Genomic DNA, 22,682 nt, shown 5'->3' with positions numbered 1-22,682 from the left:
CAGAAAAGAGGTGAGAGAAGATTGACAGCTCACAGCTCTGTGCCAATGTGAGCACAGCTCGGCTTTGCAACGCAAGACATGAGGCGAGGTTGAAGTTCAAACAAATCTTGATATACTGACTAGGTGAGAGGGAAGAAATCTGACTTTCATAAGACAGGAGTTTTACAAACGCAACTCTTGCACTTTGTATCACATGCTGTCTCCAAGAGTGATTACAGGGGAAATGTGCAGTTTTTATATTAGTTTGTGTTGGTCTAAGATTACTTTACCCCATTGAGGGCTTTGTAGTCGATTTTTTCGGTCCATTAGCATCACCAGACAGGATCATTTCGAACAGGTTTCTCACCGTCTTCCATTGTTCGGTCAAACCGAGTTCCCCCCCAAAAGTGCGTTGTTGTTTGAGCCAATTCTGCTTTGACATTGCAGTATTATGATATTTTGTATGGCTATTTAAACTTTTTGGGGAAATAAACCTGTAAATTACTAACTTTTAGTCATCTCTGTATATATTAAAGGGACAGCTCACCCAAAAATGAAAAATTCTGTCATCATTTACTCACCCTCAAGTAGTTCCAAACCTGTGTGAGTTTCTTTCTTCTGTCACAAAAGAAGATATTTTAAACAAAGTTGGTATCCAGACAGTTTATGGCACCCATTGACTTCCATAGTCTTTTTTTTCCCCCTATGTAAGTCAATGGCTACCGTCAACTGTTCGATTACCAACATTCAAGTATTTTCTTTTGTGTTCAACAGAATAAAGATGTTCATACAGGTTTGGAAAAACATGAGGGTGTGTGTGACATTATTTTCATTTTGGGGTGAACTATCCCTTTAAGCTGGGATAGGAGATATTATTTTAACATTAAATTAACAATTTCTTAATTCAACTCTTTTTCAAAGCCCTTTTTTTTGGTCAAAGGTCATTAACACTTTACATCAGTGAGATTTTCAAAGCTAATTTCCCATTTCCATTTGACAGTTTTCAAATGGGTTCAGATGTGAGAAAACAGATTCTCACACCATTGGTTGTGCCAATGCTGCTTTGTCGGCACAATATTTTATTTGATTATTTAAACTTTTTTGGGAAATAAACCTATAAACGTCTTACTTTTAGAGTCAATATAGTATATATTAACATAAAAAAATGACACGATTCCCCTTTAAAAAAAATGTCAACTGTTTTTCACTATACTAATTTTGGTCAAAGGTCTTTAACTATAATGAAAGTTTTGTTTAAAGGGGAAGTACATACTTTCATTACCATTAGCTTCACCAAGTGTGATTGATTTCAAACTGGTTTCCCCTGTCTTCCATTGCTTGGATGAACAGATATATTTTTTAATGGATTCCCCTGTAGTTCCGCCTCAAACACAAGCCATTGCACTGTAAAAAAAAAAAAAAAAAAAAGATCAATAAGTTATGACAGCATATGTTTTTACATTACTTTAACTCATCAAAATAAGTTAAGCAATTTTCAACTTTATAAGTTTCACAAGATGCAACAATTTTTTTTAATCAGTTTGATGTCATTTAAGTTGAAATGACTTAAACATCCAAGTTGATTGTACTTTAAAAATTTGAGGGAGCAACTTTTGTTTACAGTGTGTGCTAATGCGGTTGTCAGATTGTTTAAACTGTTTGTGGCCCTACGTATTAATGTCTTATTAGTTGTCTTTCTAAGCTGGGATTGGAGATAGCCTCTATTTAAAAGTCTAAAAGAAATGACACGCTTCCCCTTTAAGAAAAATCATCAACAAAGTTTTGTTTACAGTTATAGTTTTGTTCAAAGGTCATTAACACTTTGCCACAATGAGAGGTTTTTTTTTTAAAGCTAATTGCTAACTGCAACTACTTGGTATAATGTAGTGTTTACTGTTCCGGTCAGTGTAGCAACTGGCGTGCCAAATCTTGATAGCTGTTTTATTTAGAGAACAGATCAAGACCCCTTGAAAATGCCAAAGTGTCAGAACGCGGGAATAATGGGCGGCCCGCACCTACCAGCAAAGCACATTAGAACTGTTTAAGTTGTCCCCCACAAAGTCACACATTTCAATTATTTCGAAGCGCTCGCCAATTAAAAGCTGCAAACGCGCCTTTTGAATGCAAACGAACACAATTAAAAGTGTTTCAGGAGTGTATTAGAGGAATCAGTTCTGAATTAGTTCTCTGAATACACAAGCCCCCCTCCGTTCTCATCTCCCGGGTCTTTCACTCTCCCAGAAGGACAGAAGCGGAGAGCTCTTTTTGAAGTCCGAGGAGGTTTTCTTTCTTTCTGCTTTCCCCTCTTTTTCTCCCTCGCCCTATCCTTCAGAAGGGAAAGAAGATTGAGTCAGCCTAATCTGCTACTTGTACATTTGAATGTGTGGTGAGAGGAGATGATCCCGGTCGCCTGATAATGGCCCAGGTGCAAAGACACTGGCCGTGGCTAACTTGTTCTCGGCGGGGGCCGTATATCACAGAGGGGCAGCCCACCCTTTGAAGATGCATGCCTGCTTTCAGGAGCTGATTTGTGGCCTGCGGAGGCCAGCGCTTTACAGCCCCGCCGGAGAAGAGCTCAAAAGAGTGAGCGGCCCCCCTCGCGGGGACATGGTGTTGCTCGAGAGCCCCTTCTTCAGATCGGCGGTCGCTGTCCTGGTTGTGACAGGTTTTAAAGTGTTTTAGATGTGGAGAGTAAGGAGTGAAACTTCTTGGGTGAACTTTTAGGTTTACCTGCTACTTTTTTTTTTTTTTGGTGTCCAGACATCCACTTGCCCCATAATAGAACCATTGGCTTTGTTTGCGGAAGTCATCGGCGGGGCCAAGAGAGGTGACTTTGTTTGACTTTGGTGACCCGGGGCGACAAAACAACAGACCCCTCTCTCTCTCTCTCTTTCTCTTCCACTTTGCTCCAGTGATTTATTTGTCCTCTGCAGTGCAACCTAATGAAGCCAAAGAAAAGAAATTAGCAGAGTGTTGCATAGGCCTCATTGACGGCGTCATTAAAGTAACCCGGTACAGGCTTACCCGCTCTGACAGACTGGCTCCTGCATTTTCCTCTGTTTGTTATTGAGATGGTTATTTACACTGGCCGTACATAGAGCTAGCTGGCTAACGGACAGGAGGCGCAGCAGTACCATACTTATTTGGCTGGATGACAACTGGAAGGTCCTCTGTGGAAAGTTTTGGCCCGCTCTGTAGCCACGTTATGAAAATGTTCAATAGCAATAGTTCTTGGATCGTAACCAGAGTTCAACCTTATTAGTCAAAGGTAAACTATGGATCTCATGGTTTCAATAAAGCAGAGTATAGAACTTGTTTTAAAAGTCAGTCATGGTAATAAAAAATAAGATTGGTACTTCTATGTGTGTATTCATATTTGGTGTATGGGAATGTGGTTTTATGTTTATAAGAATATATTTAGATGTATTGTAAATATATATTTATGTAGGTCACATTCCTGGGGAAAAATATGTTTTTGTTCTGTAAATAAATAAATAAATATCAATTTTAGATTATTATTATTATTATTATTATTATTAATTATAATAATAACAATAATCAAATTTTTACATTTGTTTTTATTTATTTACAGAACAAATAATAATTTTCCATGCACATTTTTAATTATTATTATTTATAAGTAATGAAACATCATAATAAAATATAGTTACATCCCTATGTATATTGTTCTGTAAAAAAATTGTGCAATAATAATATATAATAATATATATAATAATATATATAATAATATATATATATATATATATATATATATATATATATATATTATTGCACAGAAAAGAACATAAAGAAAATATAGACCATATATTTTTATTTTTATTAATAATAATTATTATTATTTATTTAATTACATTATTATTATTTTTATTTTGTTTTCAAATTCATTTTATTATGTCACAAGCATGTCATTTAATATGACTTGTATCTTAAATTGCACAAAAAAAAAATTTCTACAAAATTGCTGCTAAATAACCTTATAACCTTACTACACTTCTTATTACTATAGTAGAACCGTGGTAAAAGACCCCCTCAAACTCAGATTAGAGATGTTACAAAAGTTATTAATTCGATGTAGGTCCATCAACCTTTTACATTGTGTTACATTCTGTGTACATAATGTTAAATCCTACATGGCCGATTTCCACCAAAACTCCCGCAGAAGTATTCAGCCTTGTGCGTTGTCAATGCAGTGCTTTTTGAAGAAGGTCATAGAGGCAGTTATCCAGTCAATCCGGTCAATCCAATCCTAAACAGGAGCTGTGAGTTATGCCTCGCCCTGCGGTGAAGCTCTGAACTGAATGTGTAGAAACTTGTGCTTATGTTAATTCCATAAAGAAGGGTGAGACTTTTGAAGATCGGATCGGTATCACAAGTTGGGAAAGAGACTGAAATGAGTATCCACAAACTCCAGATAAATTATTCATGCATTAATACGGATGAGGTCCACACAAAGTGAATTGCTTCCGGAAATGCATTTCTCCTTTTAATGGTTTATTAAAAACTATACGCTTTTTCTCAATTTCATCATATTTCATCATTCTACGCATTTGCAAATTAATTAAAACGACCTACATTCTTGTTACGATTGGGCAAGGAAAATGCTCCTTGGAGAACTTTGTGACTTTGGGATTGTGTTGGCAGCGTATCATTGCTGTTGACTTCAGAAACGCGCCATTTTTGTATATTAAAGCTTCATTAGCATCTACATGTGTAAACAGATACTGTAACTAACACACATTACCCGAAGGCTCATGGTCATGAGGAGAATATGAAAAATATACCAATGCAATATGTGTTTTATATGTGCATAGACCTGCTATTTTATTATTTTCATTGTTATTTTTACTTGATGTTCTAGAATAACTCACAGAATAAGTTCACTATAACTTATGTATTCTAACATCTGATGTAGTCTTAAAAATAGCTTCAATCTAATAAAATAACTCTTACCAGCCATTTTCTTTAATCTAAAGTCCTTAAGTTCCTTAAGAGAATATTCAGTACAAGTTAAGTTCAATCGACAGCATTTGCGGCATAATATTGATTACAGCAAAGGAATTTTGACTCCTATTGTTTTGCTTGGGCCAAATCTTTGGAGGATTTAAAAAAGAACAAATTTGAAAGTTGTTAAACTGGATATAACTTTACATATAAAAGGTTAGTAAGTAAATTATTTCTCGCAATTCTGAGTTTGTTTTGAATAATAATAAATATTAATTCCAATTGCGAGATTATATCTCCAAATTCCGAGTTAATTTTCCGCAATTCTGAGTTTATATCTCATAATTCTGCAGAGGTGGACAGTAACAAAGTGCATTTACTTGAGTACTGTACTTAAGTACACTTTTTGACTATCTGTACTTTACTTGAGTATTATTTTTTTCTGGAAACCTTTTACTTTAACTTCACTACATTTGAAAGACAAATATCGTCCATTTTATCGTCCATCGTCCTACATTTCTGTCGAGGTCCATGAGTAGAAGGTAGTAACGTCAGTCAGGGGAGGATTTTGGTAGCAGGGGTTGCATTTTGGTTGGAAATGAAAGTCGGGTTGATGTCAGAACCCGACGTAGAAATAATTTTGATATTGATCTGAGTGTAGGTAGACAGGCATAGATTCAGAGGGATAAGGTACTGTAAGTACTATATACAACAATGCAACAATAATAAAACAATGCACTGACATTTACTTTTTACTTTTGATACTTAAATACTTTTAAAAACGAGTACTTTTACTTAAGGAAAAATCGGTCTTTACAACTTTTACTTGTAACGGAGTAATATTTGACCAGTAGTATCTGTACTTTCACTCAAATAAGGATGTTGTGTACTTTGTGCACCTCTGCAAATCTGAGTTAATTTCCCACAATTCCGAGTTTATATCTCGCAATGACGAGTTTATATCTTACAATACTGCGATTATTTCTTGCAATATCGAGTTTATATCTTACAATTCTGATTTTATTTCTCGCAGTTTGAAGTTTATATCTCGCAATTCTGAGTTTATTTCTCACAATTCCGAAGTTTACATCTCCCAATTCTGAGTTTATTTCTCTCACACCTGAGTTTATATCTCGCAATTCTGATTTTATTTCTTTCAATTGCTAGTCTATATCTCGCAATTCTGAGTTTGTTCTGAATAATAATAAATATTAATTCCAAAAATTCCAATTGCGAGTTTATATCGCACAATTCTGAGTTTATATCTAAACTCGGAATTGCGTGAAAATTGTGAGAAATAAACTCTTAATTGCGAGGTATACATTTTTTATCACGGCTTATAAACTCTGAATTGCTAGAAATAAAGTCAGAATTAAAAAGTGTCTCCCATAATTGTCAGATATAAAACAGAAAAAAGTCTGAATTGAGAGATAAAAAGTCACAGTTACCATTTTTATTTGTTCCATACAATGTTCTGGCGATTGCATTTAACTTGCGATTGTACTGAACCTAGATTTTTCCTTTAGCTTCAAAACATTGAAGAGCTCGATTGTCCATTCCAGGACAAGCGGTTTTCCCAGAGGAACCGGTTTCCGTGTATTACACATATCACTGATCCAAGGACAGCCGCTGACTTCCTCAGAATCAGAATTAATTACCCGCTTTGCACGGGAAGCGGGGTTGAGAGTTGAGATCTTTAGAAGTCTGGTCTTTCTTCCCAAACTGCCCCATGGACTTGCAGATGGTTTCGGTGAGTGGCTCTTTCCCGTGGAGAGTAATCTCACCGGGGACTCTGGCACAGCGTTAGGCTGCACCAATACAGTCTCCATTCGCAGACGTTTCAAAACAGCCATGGGGGAGGTTAGTGACTTAACATAAATTAGACCACCAGGGAACGTGGAGATCTTGCTCTGAAGAAGAGAAATATTGAGAGAAAATGCGACATGAGGAAAGCTTTCGGATCCGGTCTATGTGGACAGGCTGTTATAAGGAAGGTTGTAGGTTCGATTACAATGGGATAATAATGTCTGTCAAGAGAATAAATGTAAATGGGTCAATGACAAATAAGAGTAAAAGAAAATGTTTAGTTTAATACACATATACCAAGTGTACTCTTTGTATTCAAGCTGGTTTCAAATTGGTTTGAAAATTTTAAAGATTTCAATTTAATGACTCAGAAAATGTGTTGTAACCTGGTAGTAAAAAAGTAATATATTTTACTTACAACTTGATTATATGTTAGTCTATACTTTTTTATGTAAACATTTTTTAAAGGTAAATACCTTTTTTTTTTTACAAATATAAATTTTTAATTCATAAATATAAGCAGCTTTTGGGGGAGTCGCACCGCATGACATTTTACAACCTAAACTGACTTTGCCCTGTAATATGGGCATTGTCACTGCATTAATTAAAGTTTGTATGTATATTTGAATGAATTAATCAATTTGACCTAAATTTGAATCAATCTCCTGTGCCTCTGCACTCCATATCAAGTACAAATATAATCATATCATATAAAATCATATATTAAATACACATGCTTACACAGATATGCTTCAGAAGGATGATTAATATGGGTTTTTAATGATTGATGATTAATAATTGATTGTAACTCTAGCATTGAAAACGTGCATTTGTTACCTTAAGGAGCCCCCTGACCCCTAAAAATAAGTTTGTTCAGTCATTTTAAATGGTATATGTAACTGACAAACTGATTTTGTTCATCTAGCTTAACTGGTAGAGTGTCTCGCTAGCAATGCCAAGGTCACAGGTTCGAATCCCAGGGAATGCACATACTGATAAAAATGTAAACCTTGTCTCTCAAATGCCAGATTTAGCAATCCATCAAAGTGTTTTGAAATGATTTAATATCAGTAGCTCATCCACACCTGGTTACACTGTACGATATTTCTATGCCAGCCATGAACAGATGCGATTCTTCTGTCACCTAAAGACGGGATTAATGACGCTCTGTTTGTTATTTTGTTTGTTTGTTAATAGCTGGACCTCGGCCGTGTTTGCAGTGAGGCGCTGATGAGAGTCGCTGACTCTGAAGAGGACACTTCAAGTGTGATTAACAGTGGAGGAACGCGGAGAGCTGCTAATTAACCCTGCATTGTGCTCGGCCGACAAAGAGACAAAAGAACAAAGTCGAATTTGAATGCGGCAGATTATCACGATAACAAAAGACAAAGTAGTGGATCGTGCTCTTGACGGGGAATTTTCACACTGATCGTCACAACATGGGATTGGATCAAAGACCGATGGAGTTACATTAGCGGGACAATGGGGCCTTGTTATTCGACAACAAGAGGCATCCATCTGCATGTCACAAGGGCCCATTTTAGTCAACTATCAGCTTCCTCTGCTGTTGAATACAGTGTGGTAGATTTGAAACGTACAACGATGAAGCCCAGGGGCTGATGGATGTTTCTTAGCAGTTGATGGATCTCGTATGTTACCACAGAGGTTTCAATTGGTTTTGCTTCAGGACCCAGATCAAGTGGCGACCCAGTGTAACAAAAAATTATAAATATTACTACCGTATGCTAAAGTAATAATATAACTTCAACCTTTTCTTTCTGTCACAAAATATATATTTTTTGTCCATAGTCATTGGAGTCCAGTGTTTTTTTGGACTCCATTTACTTTCATTGATTAGAAAAAAACAGTGAAACATTCTTCAAAATAACTTTTTTTCCCCCTGTTCCGCAGAATCATACAGGTTTGTAAAAAACATGAGTGCAAGTAAATGGGTCAACTATCCCTTAAAGTGTGTTCAAAACAGAAATATTCTAATAAAATAATAGAAAAATATTATGAGATGCGAAAAGATGAGTTTTTTTCTCTTTAGTTTTGAAGCCAAAATATGAGAAATTTAAAAAAATTTTTTTTGAAGACTGTACACATCCAATCTTGGGCGGGTGCTTGGACAGGCTTGATGAAGACTCTGTTTGGTTGAAACGTTGCAATATATTAAAGGTCTAATGGGAGCAGTGTGGCTTTTTGCCATTTCTTTAAAATATGGAGGAAAAAAGTTTACATGAAAGGAGAAATCATAATGTGCAAAAATCTAGGTTTAACAATCTTAAATACAATCTTAAATTACCAATCTTAAATCTGTGTGTGTATATGTATATATATATATATATATATATATATATATATATATATATATATATATATATATATATGTATATATATATATATATATATATATATATATATATATATATATATATACACACACACACACACACACATAGTTGTTGGTCTTATGCATGGTTTTCAACACATGAGATGCAACCTGTTAGCATTTTTATTTAGAATAGTTTCTTCGCAACTGTTCGCACCTCCATTTAACAACTTTTTACCACATTCATTCTTTTTAGTTTAGAAGCAGTTAGATTCTCCAATCCAACAGACCTTTCCAGCAAGCAATTACCAGTGTGTGTAATGAATCGCTGGGGCTCCATTGGTGCCGTGACCCGGTACAAAGAAAGAAGAGAAATACCAAGAGAGAAAAGGATACAGAGACGGCTGCTGTCAAGGCACACACCTCTGTCCCGTGGCTGTCTTTCTAGCCACTGCACTCCTGAACCCAACCCCCACTCCATTTCCCCCCCCGACACCCCGCCACTAATCAGCATCACCGCTTCTCGCCCCTGGACGTAGCCCTCAGCTCTCCCACACCTACGCTGCCCCGCCGGCCTTTGAAGTGGTCGCGCGGGGTGTGACTCACTCCAGCAGAATCACAGATAAGATCTGTGGTGATAGATTAGCTTGTCGCAGCAGGGGAAATAGCAAGGATACTAAAAATCCACAGAGGCTGTTACTGTCCTAACATATTTAACACCTTGCAGTGAAGACCCTTCAGCACCCAAACACCCAAGTGCTGAATCTGCTACATCCCATCATTAAAAGGAGATGTTTATGTTTGCGGTTAAATGGGTTTTGACAGAAAGAGAGAGAGAGAAGAAGAGAGAGAAAGGTTAAGCTTTTTATATTATATTATATTATATTATATTGAATTATATTATTAGCCTAAATTATATTATGCAAATCTATGTTAATAGTTTATAGACTGGAAAAAATGTTTTTTTTCATAAATTTAAATATAGTTGTATATTATTATTATTATTATTATTATTATTAATAATAATAAATATATTTTTAATTCATAATATAATTAAAATAGGCCCATAATTAATCTGGTTATAGGAATCTAGGCCTGTGTAAGATACATTATTAATCAAAAATATTTACCAATAATTCTGAAAGCTCCTTCCAATATGTAACATACTGCAACTATTTAATGATTAATTAATTAATTAATTAATTAACATACATATCATCAATTATGCCCGTAACTTACTTAATGTTAGTGTTATCTATGTATTTAAAATATATTATTGTCTTTTTAGGGGCTTTTAAATTAAATGTAAACAGTAGAACATTATGAAACACAAAATTCATTACTATAAATATATATATATATATATATATATATATATATATAGACATATATATATATATATATATATATATAGAGAGAGAGAGAGAGAGAGAGAGAGAGAGAGAGAGAGAGAGAGAGAGAGAGAGGGTGAGGGAGAGAGAGCGAGAGAGAGTTGTTATATATATAACATATGTCATATATATAACGTTATATATATATATATATGTGTGTGTGTGTATAGAAACAACTACTTTCGTGTGTGTGTGTGTTTCGTGTGTAAACTTGATATTACTGTGGCAACATTCCCCAACTTGACATTTATGGAAAATACATTTGTACTGAGAACATAGTTTTTGGTTAAAATCTTAATGGCATAATAAAACCTTGCTCCAATATATCGTAGTGTGGTTTCAGTTTGTTCACTTGTTCACCATCAAATATCTATTATAAAAATATGATGATTTTGGTTTTGAGGATTCAATATAATATTGAAATACATCCTAAATTAAGACTGTATTCCACAATATAAAAACTCTATGTCAAAAGAGGTCATATACCTAAATTTAACCCAACTATACCTAAATTATCCTCAACGATCTCACTGCACAGACACGCTCGGTTTCATAACCGCAATAACCTGGAGTCTCTCCCAATTGTCCTCCAAAAACAAACTGTGCTGAATAACATTGCCAAGCCTCATGCATTCTCCAACTTGTGTCAAAACCAAGCATCACGGGCTGTTGGCCGGAATCAGCCGAAGATGAGGGGAGTAATGTTTGGAGAAAGCGCTCTGGCCTCGGATTGGCGGCGTGGAAGGCCGAGGCCCAGACTGACAGACACGAAGCCTGAAGCGTGATGAATAGGAGGAGGAAAAACTCACGCTGGGCTCTGTCTGAACTTGCACAGCCCTGCAGAGTCTGGAGGCTTCGGCGTGCCTTCACTCCGTAATGGAGGCTTTTTGTTAGATGTTCCTAGTGTCAGAACATATGTTAATTTATGGGTTTTCTTATTGAACATGGGAACAACAATCCTCAAAGCTCTTCACAACATCTGGGGATTCAATATGGAGTCCTGCAGCAAACTATTCCTACAGCTAATATTGCAACATTTCACAGTGGATATAATTAAAATCACCATGAGGTGACACGCTGTGATAAATGAGGTGCAATGCAGTGAATTCAAACAAATGTGCTTTTGAGACTGCTGTTCTGTTGACCTCTTGAACTGGTAAGACAGGACAGCCTCCGTTCAGGTGAAAGTAGAGACCTTTAAAAAACTAAGATCCCGGCTAATGGTTCCTGTTATCACCTTCCTGAGACAATACGCATCCTTATCTTGAATAACAATTAGGAACTCTTTTACTGCCCCTGCTATGCTAAGTTACTGCATTGACACAAACAGGGAGGAAATGAGTTTAACATCTTAAGAGATGAGGTGCACCTGAATTGAGAAAACTCCGATAATATCTGTCGGGATTCTAGAAAATTGGCTAATAATGGTTTAGCAAGTTGAAAAACATTTGATTAATCAATGTGAAACAAACATATTTGACCACTGAATGCTGCCACTGACCAGTCAGAAGCATATAATCATCATGCGAATATAAGAAACATCAAACATAAATAAAAGTAAATAAGTATATGTGTGTATATACAGTGCCCAGCATAAGTGAACACACCCATGCTAAAGTTGACTAAAAAGAGGAATAAAAAAATAATCTTCTGGAAATTGATCTTAATGCCTTAATTTTAAAAATGAGGAAACATCCAACCTTTAAGGACACCAATTTTCTTTGTTAATGAATAATGTATCGCAAATAATTAAGTGTTCTTCCTTAAAATACAGGTTGCATAAGTCAGGACACCCCTATGTTAAAAAAGCAATTAAAATATAAAAAAAAGCCCCACATCATCACATTCCCTTCACCATACCTAGAGATTGGCATGGTGTTATGTCAGTTAGGCTAATAGCTGGTATGATTTGCATTGAGAGATGATCTTATGAAAAGGTCCCCCTTGCCAATCTCTAGGTATGGTGAAGGGAATGTGATAATGTGGGGCTTTTTTAATTCCAAAGGCCAAGAGAACTTTATCAGGATGCATACTGCATAGTATCCTGGATCCATGAAATAACTGGCCTTTAAAAATAAAAATCTGCCTGCCTCTATGGGACTTTAACATAGGGGTGTCCTGACTTACGCAACCTGTATTTTAAAGAAGAACATTTAGGCTACGTTCACACTGCAGGCTGAAACGACCCAAAGCCGATTTTTTTGCCCCTATGCAACCTGTATCTGATCTTTTCATGAAAGTCTGAACGACACAGATCCAAACTTTTCAAATGCGACCCAGGCCACTTGGGTATGTGGTCCAAATCCGATATGTATACGATCTTTTGAAGTGCGACGTCAATCTGAACGGCCAGGTCACACGTCCTAAGACCCGCACGTCATTGATATGCGACAAACGTCATAATTCTGCATTGAAGTAGGCGGAAATGAGAAGATAAACAACAACAATGGCGGACGATGCTGAGACCAGTCAATGGAAGGGAAGCGAGGTTTCTGATTTAATTAATATTTGGGGGGACAGCTCTATTCAGGCCATGTTTAGCTACTTCCGCAAACAACAAGTGACGACGTTGACCGTTGAGTACTCTTCTGCGCATGCGGGTCACTTCTGGGTCATTTCACGTTCACGTTCACACAGGAGATCACAAAAGGTCGCATTTAATTGGAAATGTGAACTGCCTTGCAAAAAAATCGGATTTTTAAAAAAAATCGGAATTGAACATTAAGCCCCTGCAGTGTGAACGAGGCCTATTTAATTATGATACATTATTCATTCACAAAGAAAATTGGTGTCCTTTAAGGTTGGATTGGTTTTTAATTAAGGCATTTAGATCAATTTCCAAAAGATGATTTTTTTATACCTCTTTTTAGTCAACATTATCATGGGTGTGTTCACTTATGCTAGGCACTGTATATACACTCACCTAAAGGATTATTAGGAACACCATACTAATACTGTGTTTGACCCCCTTTCGCCTTCATAACTGCCTTAATTCTACGTGGCATTGATTCAACAAGGTGCTGAAAGCATTCTTTAGAAATGTTGGCCCATATTGATAGGATAGCATCTTGCAGTTGATGGAGATTTGTGGGATGCACATCCAGAGCACGAAGCTTCCGTTCCACCACATCCCAAAGATGCTCTATTGCGTTGAGATCTGGTGACTGTGGGGGCCATTTTAGTACAGTGAACTCATTGTCATGTCCAAGAAACCAATTTGAAATGATTCGAGCTTTGTGACATGGCGCATTATCCTGCTGGAAGTAGCTATCAGAGGATGGGTACATGGTGGCCATAAAGGGATGGACATGGTCAGAAACAATGCTCAGGTAGGCCGTGGCATTTAAACGATGCCCAATTGGCACTAAGGGGCCTAAAGTGTGCCAAGAAAACATCCCCCACACCATTACACCACCACCACCAGCCTGCACAGTGGTAACAAGGCATGATGGATCCATGTTCTCATTCGGTTTATGCCAAATTCTGACTCTACCATCTTTATGTCTCAACAGAAATCGAGACAACATTTTTCCAGTCTTCAACTGGCCAATTTTGGTGAGCTCTTGCCAATTGTAGCCTCTTTTTCCTATTTGTAGTGGAGATGAGTGGTACCCGGTGGGGTCTTCTGCTGTTGTAGCCGATCCGTCTCAAAGTTGTGCGTGTTGTGGCTTCACAAATGCTTTGCTGCATACCTTGGTTGTAACGAGTGGATATTTCAGTCAAAGTTTCTCTTCCATCAGCTTGAATCAGTCAGCCCATTCTCCTCTGACCTCTAGCATCAACAAGGCATTTTTGCCCACAGGACTGCCGCATACTGGATGTTTTTCCCTTTTCACACCATTCTTTGTAAACCCTAGAAATGGTTGAGCGTGAAAATCCCAGTAACTGAGCAGATTGTGAAATACTTAGACTGGCACCAACAACCATGCCATGCTCAAAATTGCTTAAATCACCTTTCTTTCCCATTCTGACATTCAGTTTGGAGTTCAGGAGAGTGTATTGACCAGGACTACTGTGCAAATCTATGTAACATTATATATATTATGTAAACAAAAATATGTATGTTATTATGTTAGATGTGATTAATCGATTAGACTGCACTAATATAATGTCATATAATATAAACATTTTATTATTTATCCAAATAATTGTATTATTTATTTGTTTTGTTTTATTTTTTATTTATTGTTTATTCAAAAAAAAATTTTTTTACAAATAAACACTGAATATAAATAATAATAATATATGATAGACAGACAGAAAGAAAGACAGAGAGACAGATAGAAATCAATGTTTTGTTTCCAAGTTCTTTTGTAATATATTTTCATTAGTTGCCTTATAAATATTTACTTTTCTTTCTAATTCTCTAGGAATCCAGGCCTGCCCCACATTCAGCTCATATCCGCAGCAGAGTAGAACATGTGCAACGCCTCCCACAGACATAATTTGTTTCACAGTTACTGCCCAGCAGCATGAATCATATGTTGACATTCTAATTTCATGCACACAAGGGTGTTCAACCCCAACCCCACTGTCTCTGGTGTCCATCGTACCTGGAGACAAGCGTCTGAGACCAGCCTGACCCCCACTGGAGGGGTCCACTGAGTCTCTGAATCTTGTGTTAGAATCAGTTTATTTACATCTTCCCAACATAAAAGTATGTGACAGTGACATCAGATTGGATTAAGAGTTAAATCTGTTTTGATCGAGTATGGCAGTTTTATGTGTAAAGGACCAAAATGTTTTGTTTGTTTTTCTTCATTTCATGATGCTATTTTTTTTATTATACAATTGTATTTATTTATTTACACAGCAGAGTTATTTATTTATGCAATATAATTATTTATGCACTATTATTTATTTATGTATATTTAATGATGTTATTTATTTGTATGCAAGTTTATTTATTATTTTCATCTAATGTTATTTATATATTTATCATTTATTTATTTAGGCAATACAAAATAGTTCACGCTATTTATTCATTTAAGAAATATATTATTTATTTTTTTATTTATCCATTCATTCATCTAATGATGTTATTTTTATTTTTTATTTATTATTCAATTTTATTTATTTACACAACAGAATCCGCGTTATTTATTTAGCCTATGCAAGATTATTATTTACGCAAATATGCAATATTATTGGTCTATAATCTATGGATTATATGATGCTATTTATTTCATGCAATTGTATTTATACAAAAGAGTTCACGGTTTTATTTATTTCTTTGTGCAATATCATTTATTTATTCTTTTAATCTAATGCTATTTGTGTATTTACCATTATGCAATAGTATTTATTTATTTACACAAAAAAGGTCGCGTTATTAATTTATTTACACAACAAAGGGCGCGTTATTTATTCAATAGTTTATAAATCCTTCCATTTGTGCCTCCTTGCACCTCCACTATAACAATGGGTCAGGCATAGGAGTGCCAACCTCAGCTAAGCATGCACTGAGTGCATAAATATATTTGTTTATTGCAGTTGTTTTTAGTAAAAATCAACGTGTGGCTGCAAAGTAGAAAGAAAAATAGCCATCAGCAAAGCATAAACACACATCCGTTCCTCCTTCAGCGATGCGTTTTTGTCACATTTGCAGAGTAAACTGGATGCAACTTTTGCTTAGCGTCGATTAATTTTCACGCTTTTACAAACAGCATCTTGACAGCCCATAATATGAGTGGAAACATGAGGAGTGCGGAGCTGAACCAAACTCTGGCCCCATTCTGTCAGTATTACAGACCATCGGAGAACTTCAGGTAAAAGGAAGCTATTGCAGATGAGACTAACGAAGAAATTGTGTTTCTGCACCGGTTTGTGTAAAGAAGACGTTACAAAGCCTTGATTTGATTTACAACCTGTCAGTTTAACCCCTTGTGATATAAAATGATTGGTTTAACGAACTGTTTGGCGCTATCAATCTTGACACAACAACACCGTGTTTACTCGTACCTTTGCTTGACTGTCTGAGTCCAAGTTCCCTTGTCATCCTGCAAAACAAATGAAGTCATTCGAGTTCAGCAAAAAGCCAAGAATCAACCAAAGTTCTGTCAAACGGATTTGACTTATTGCTCGACAATAAACAACCGTCCACTGTCCATTTCATCTCTCTCCACTGGAGGTTAAGTCGAGTTTATTACTGACGCCTCGGTCGGCTTGCATTAAGCAAATCATAAATTATGCATGCTAATTACCTTGGGCTCCCACTGTAATGAATTCTTTTAATTAAACTAGCACATTGTGGTTTTGCGTGGCTCGCTCTATATTTTATCCCCCCCGCCTATGACCTTCTTCTTCCAGGAGTGGATCATGTAGGCTACCATGAGATGGATCGTTTTGTCTTTGCTTACACAAGAGAGTTCACGTTGGTGTTAATGAACAGAGAAAGCCCTCTCTACGACAACAGAGGCTGAAATCACAACATGCTTTTCAGCATATAATGTGGAAACGACTTGCCTGACTGTTGATTTGAGAAGGACAGACAAACGTTAGGTGTTCAGAGATCACGTGACATGGACATGCGTGGAAATGTAGTGCACGACTGCATCAGACACAAAACTTCACAATGTGTGTTTGATGTGAATAAACGCTTTGTGAAAGGTAAGGGTGCTGGGACTGTGTCTCTAAAAAAATGCTGGGTTGTTTCAACTCATGTTTGGGTCAAATATGGACAACCCAACCGCTGGTTTAATCTTTTTTTATTACATTTTGTATGGGATCTGTCCATATTCGACCCAAACATTGAAACAACCCATCATGTTTAGAGTTCTTAGAACCATACAATTAGGCTACACTATTTTATTGGCCAGTCATATAATAACTAAAAATGCTGGGTTGTTTCAACCCATTTTTGGGTCAAATATGGACTAAACAAACCGTTGGTTTAATTTTTTTTATTCGATGTTTGGGTTTGTCCATATTTGACCCAAACATGGTTAGAAACAACCCAGCATTTTTGCCGTAATTAGTTAATTAATAAATTATGATTTGGAATTATATATAAACTTAACTTGTTTAGCAATGCTGGTTGTATGTTATGTATTTTAAAAAAAAGTAAAATAAATAGGGACTACAATAATAAGCGACTGAAAAAGTTTTTAAAGTACAAAAATGAAAAATATTTTTGGACATTTTAAACATCTGTTGATGTATCCCCTTTATCCTCTTTAAATTAATGCATAAAAAAATCATATTTGGACTTTTTTTTCTTCTGTAAAACGTTTCTGATTATTTTTAAATAAAATTTTGTTTACATCTGTAAAACATGCCTATTTCTGTTGTTAAATAAAACGAATAAATACAATTAAACAATTTTGTAAGTACATTTTGCTCTGTAAAAAATTTATATTGATTTTTCTATTTGGATCCTTTATATCCCTGGTTTAAGCAAATTATATTTCTTCTTTTAAAAACTAAACATACACTTCTGTCGGTATGATAACCTAGAGTAAACATCAATGCAACACAATGTCAAACCCCGAAAAGGAAAGTAAAAAGAAAAGCCAAAAAAAGGGAAGGGTGAAAAAAAAACTTGCAGTGTTGTGCAAACAGTCTCTCAGGGGGAGGGGTTGGATTTAAATTCCAAAGGGGTCCCAGAACTCGTTTCCTAGTCCCCCAGTCAGCTATGTGTTTGTGAGAAATCGGCCTTTTTGTCTTTCTGAAAAAAGACTAAATCTACATCGGTGGCCCAGTCTAAGTTTGCAATTCTTTGCACTTTCTATTCAAGTGAATGAGGGTGAATGAAGTGGCCAGGGACCCTTTATTTGATCAGCTCAATTGCATAAAGTGACGGAATTCTAATGTATTTGCTTAATATCCCGGAGAAGGCCGTTGCTCTCTATGCGGGGACGCAAACAATGCACCTGTTTCTCGCATTCTGACCGCGACACATCCTTTATCAATGGACCCCCCATTAAACCTGAGAGTAAAAAAGGGGGGGCATGTTGAAATCATAGGGAATCATCATCATGTCAGGCAAAATAAATCAATGAAATAATAAATAAATATTAAGTGTAATTGTAAGGTAGTCTAAATTATACAATAAAAATAATGATTTTTGTTTTGAAAAAAAATCATGATTTATCACAGCATTATTTCTTTTGTCAAATCAACTTAGATTGTTAATATGGTTTATAACATAATATTTTACGTTTCTGTTGATTAAACCAATCTTGTATTAACTCTTTTTTTTAATAATTTCAATGAACTCAAAATGTTAAGGCAACCATGCATGTAACTTACTTTTTTAAGTTAAACCAACAATATATTTTTTACAGTGTAATTTTATTCTATTCAAATCAAATGGAATAGAAAAGAAAAAATACACTCTAAAAAATGCTGGGTTATTTCAACCCATGTTTGGACAAATATGGACAAACCAAACTGTTGTGTTTAAAAATGTATTTAAACATTTACACCAATAGTTATGTTTGTCCATATTTCGCCCAAACATTTGAAACAAGCCAGCATTTTTTACTGTGTGTGTGTGTGTGTGTAAAAGTTGGCTAAATATGGAAACACAAAATACACCTGGTGAAATTCGCTAAGAATTTTATATCTGAAATGTATTATTTCTGCCCTCCGCTCATGTTTAAAACTGGACGTGCACAGTGAGTGTCTGTGCTGATGAATGAGTCCGCTTGTGTTTGCTGTGACTGCGGCACAGTAACTTCATGCATCCTAATCAAGAGCTTCTCATTCATTTATTCCAATCCGTCGCTTGTGTTTTTCCTCGAAGAAAAGCAGCGCTCACCTGCCTGATCCGATGAGCGAATTTATACCGAAAAAGATGTTCAAACAATATATCCTATAATGTACACATTTATTTTATAATACATAAAAAGCCAATAAATAAAATAGATTTAGATACACCAGCAAATAGCAGTGCTGAATTTTAATTATAATGTTTGTATTTCAGCGTTATCCTCTAATAATAAGAAGAATAGGCCTAATGTTTTTTTGTATTTGTTTTCACATATGGGTGTAGGCCTAATCTGTCTGTCTGTGAAGAAAGATAAATCATAAGCTAAATGCACAAACGAATACAAGAGCAATTATTTAAGTTTACACAATTTTAATGGAAAAATATTCTGATGACCAAGTTTATAATTTAATGCAGACGTTTTTGCACATCTTTTAAAAGCACGCATGCTTGAACAACACAAAGTCTTGGAAAAAGGCATGCTTTATATATCAACAAAAAGTACAAATGTACGGCATTTTAATTCACATGGTCACCACGGCTTTAAATTAAACGCTCACAAAAACATTTCCTGCAAAATAGAATGTAAAACATCTAAACTAAAAAGTGCATTTGACACAATCAATACCACTTATTTGCAAATTATTCACATATTTACTTCTTGATGACCCTATGATTTAAAACTATTTAAACTTTTTTTTTCAAGTTTGCCATGGTACTGTTTGTATGTGTGTGTGTGTGTGTGTGTGTGTGTTTAGGATCAAGTAGGATAGTATTTGGTTTGCAGACTGAGACAAGTTTAGTCGTCTAGGAAAGTTAGTGGCATGACTACACGAAAGTAGTGAGCATTCCAACTTACAATTTATTACTGCGCGATATCAATTATAACTTGTAAAAACGACGAGCGCTTTGCCTTGCGCGATTCAAACACGAAGCAGATCGCAGTGCTTGGAATTAGTCAGCAGTTCAACCCCCATTCGAATAAACACGTAAAATTCTGGATATTTAAAATGTAAAAACTCTCCATTTTACAATACGATATCCGTGTCGATCCATGTGATTGGACTCGTCGAAAGCAACACTTAAAAATCTCAACACATATACACATAAATTAACATCACTGCAACATAGATAGCTCTTGCCTTGATTGTATAGCCAGTGTTTTTTCAAGGTCTGTTATTAAAATTCAACTTTGGAGTACAGGTGTCGACCGGGGAGGCCCCACGTTCGCGGGTGTCAGTGCACAGCGACCGACTGCAGCGTGGCGGGACCCGTCAGAGTCTCGCTCGGGGTGGCCGGGCTGCTTTGGCTGGTCGCTGTCTGCGGGGATGTCGGGCTCAGCGACTGGGGTGAGTTCGATAGGAAAGCGGGGATGTGGTGAGGCAACGCCGCCGGGGTGGGCTTGATCGGGACGGGGATCGCCGGTAAGGTCTGTCCGCCGTGGCAGAGCGACTTGATGGGCACACCGTAGGCACTGTAATCGCTGGTCATGGAGATGGGCGCAGCGCTGTCCATCATGCTAGTGCTGTACATATGTGGCCAGGCTGTGGTCAGCTGGTTGTGCAGAGGGTACCCGGCGGAGAACGCCAGCCCTCCTGGCACTTTATACTCTCGGGCGATGATGTTCTCTATGGCGAACGGGTGCTTGAACGTGGACGGCTGGGACACTCCCAGGTTGTAGCTGGACATCTGGGGGAGGTGGGTTCCCAGGGCGCTGAGTCGGATCTTGGCGTGCTGCTGGAGGTAGTGGGCAGCGTCCGAGGGCTTGCTGGGTGCCAGGTGCTCTGATGTCATCACCTTGAAACGTTTGCGGCGTCGCAGGAAACTCCCGTTCTCGAACATGTCGCCGCAGCTGGGGTGTAGCGCCCAGAAGCTGCCCTTCCCGGGCTGGTCCGGGCGTCGGGGAATTTTAATGAAGCAGTCGTTGAAGGAGAGGTTGTGGCGCAGGGAGTTCTGCCAGCGCTGGGTGTTTTCCCGGTAATAAGGAAAGCGGTCCATGATAAACTTGTAGATCTCGCTTAGAGGAAGCATCTTCTCCGGACAACTCTGGATGGCCATAGCGGTGAGGGAAATGTATGAGTACGGCGGCTTCTGGTCGCTGTAAGTGTTTCTCCCGGGTCTAGGCATCCTGTCCAAAATTCTGTGTCGGAATTCAGCTGGATGTCTGTCTTCAGTTGTGTTTTATTCGTTTTTTTGCTGTTAAGAGAGCTGAGACTCGTCCTGCAAGTTCACTTCATTGGAGCTCTGAGCTCAAGAAACAAGAAGAAGTAAGGTTTCCTTCTTCCCAGGCCAGCTTGAATGGACCAGATCCCCTCTCTCTCTTTCTCTCTCCTTCTTTCTTGATAAGACTAAGAGCTAAGTGGCTGCCTCCATGTCCTTCCTCTAACCATCTGATAGTTTTATGTGGCGACATGGGCAGAAAAGACCCCTGTAGAGGCGCTTCATTAATGTGCCACTTCTTTGCTATCACATGACAATCGCCTTGGGAGGAGGGGGGCTGGGAGAAAGGCATAATCTGGTTTCATTTACACCTATTTACATGGACACCTTGGGCCAATAGAAATCATTTCCATTTGAAGACAGAGCAAAGGGGTGAAAAGGCTCGGCAACCGGAATTGAACTGCGATGGCACCCGGTAACAGTGTGTAAAGGTATGTGTGTGAACCTTTCTGCGCGCTTCGTAGGGTGCTTGGTCTACAATTCACACGTACAAATGGAGCTACTGAGCAATGGGATGTTTGACATGGAAATTGGCTGGAACTTGCATGCAGTTTGCATTGTATCGTCACAGTTACTTTTTGCTTGTCTTGCTGTCATGACACAGTTCGTATGACTTTTGCCTGCTTTGTTATGCCTCCTTTAGAGCGAAAATGTCAATTGCATCCCAACGTAAACATGTGGAGGGCAAATTAAACCGTGTAGCGACATTTTTTTTCCAGCCGTTTCCACATGACTAACCAGAGCGCCTCGTTATTATAATGAGCCAAGGGAGTCATACATGTGTCATTTAGCCCATAAGCATATGTTTATTAGCATCTAGAAAATGTTCCATGGATGGTCTTTTACTACAGTCAGGCGATAGCCCTAAATATTTTTATTAAATCGGGATAAACGTTAACTATAATCACACTAAAAAACTTGAAACGTAATTTGCTGCCTTAATTTTTTCTTAATGAAAGTTTTAATTTATACGCGGATTATTTTATTCCGCGACCTCTTTGATTCTATTTAACGAATCTGGTAGAAATGTAATAGACGGAAACAAAATGTTGTCTTGGCATAGGTAATGATGAAAACATATTCGCGGGCGATTAATAACAATGCGTGCTTACAAACGGCTGCTAAATAATTACACAGTCCATTAGTATTACACGGTGCTTACTTACACATGCAAATACACATTAACACTGTAGTGTAAAGTGTGAACAAATCACCACTTTTTTTTTTACCAATGATTAATATTCTCTTAATTTTAAAGATGTAGCCAGATCTCATTATTGCG

At 37.0% G+C, this 22,682-nt stretch overlaps 1 protein-coding gene across 1 annotated transcript; it reads right to left on the bottom strand.

The window, feature by feature from the left end:
* Positions 1-19,535: 19,535 nt before the first annotated feature.
* On the bottom strand, positions 19,536-21,602 carry foxb1a (forkhead box B1a). The gene has a single exon (XM_077209925.1). It carries the CDS (start codon positions 21,305-21,307, stop codon positions 20,417-20,419), a length of 891 nt encoding a protein of 296 aa, XP_077066040.1. The 5' UTR covers positions 21,308-21,602; the 3' UTR covers positions 19,536-20,416.
* Positions 21,603-22,682: the final 1,080 nt, after the last annotated feature.

The sequence above is a fragment of the Siphateles boraxobius genome, unplaced genomic scaffold (assembly GCF_051911475.1).
Source record: "Siphateles boraxobius isolate OS27281-9 unplaced genomic scaffold, OSU_SipBor_1 65, whole genome shotgun sequence".
Lineage (NCBI taxonomy): Eukaryota > Metazoa > Chordata > Actinopteri > Cypriniformes > Leuciscidae > Siphateles > Siphateles boraxobius.
Note: the sequence above shows the minus strand (reverse complement) of the source record. Positions and strands in the feature narration are given on the sequence as shown.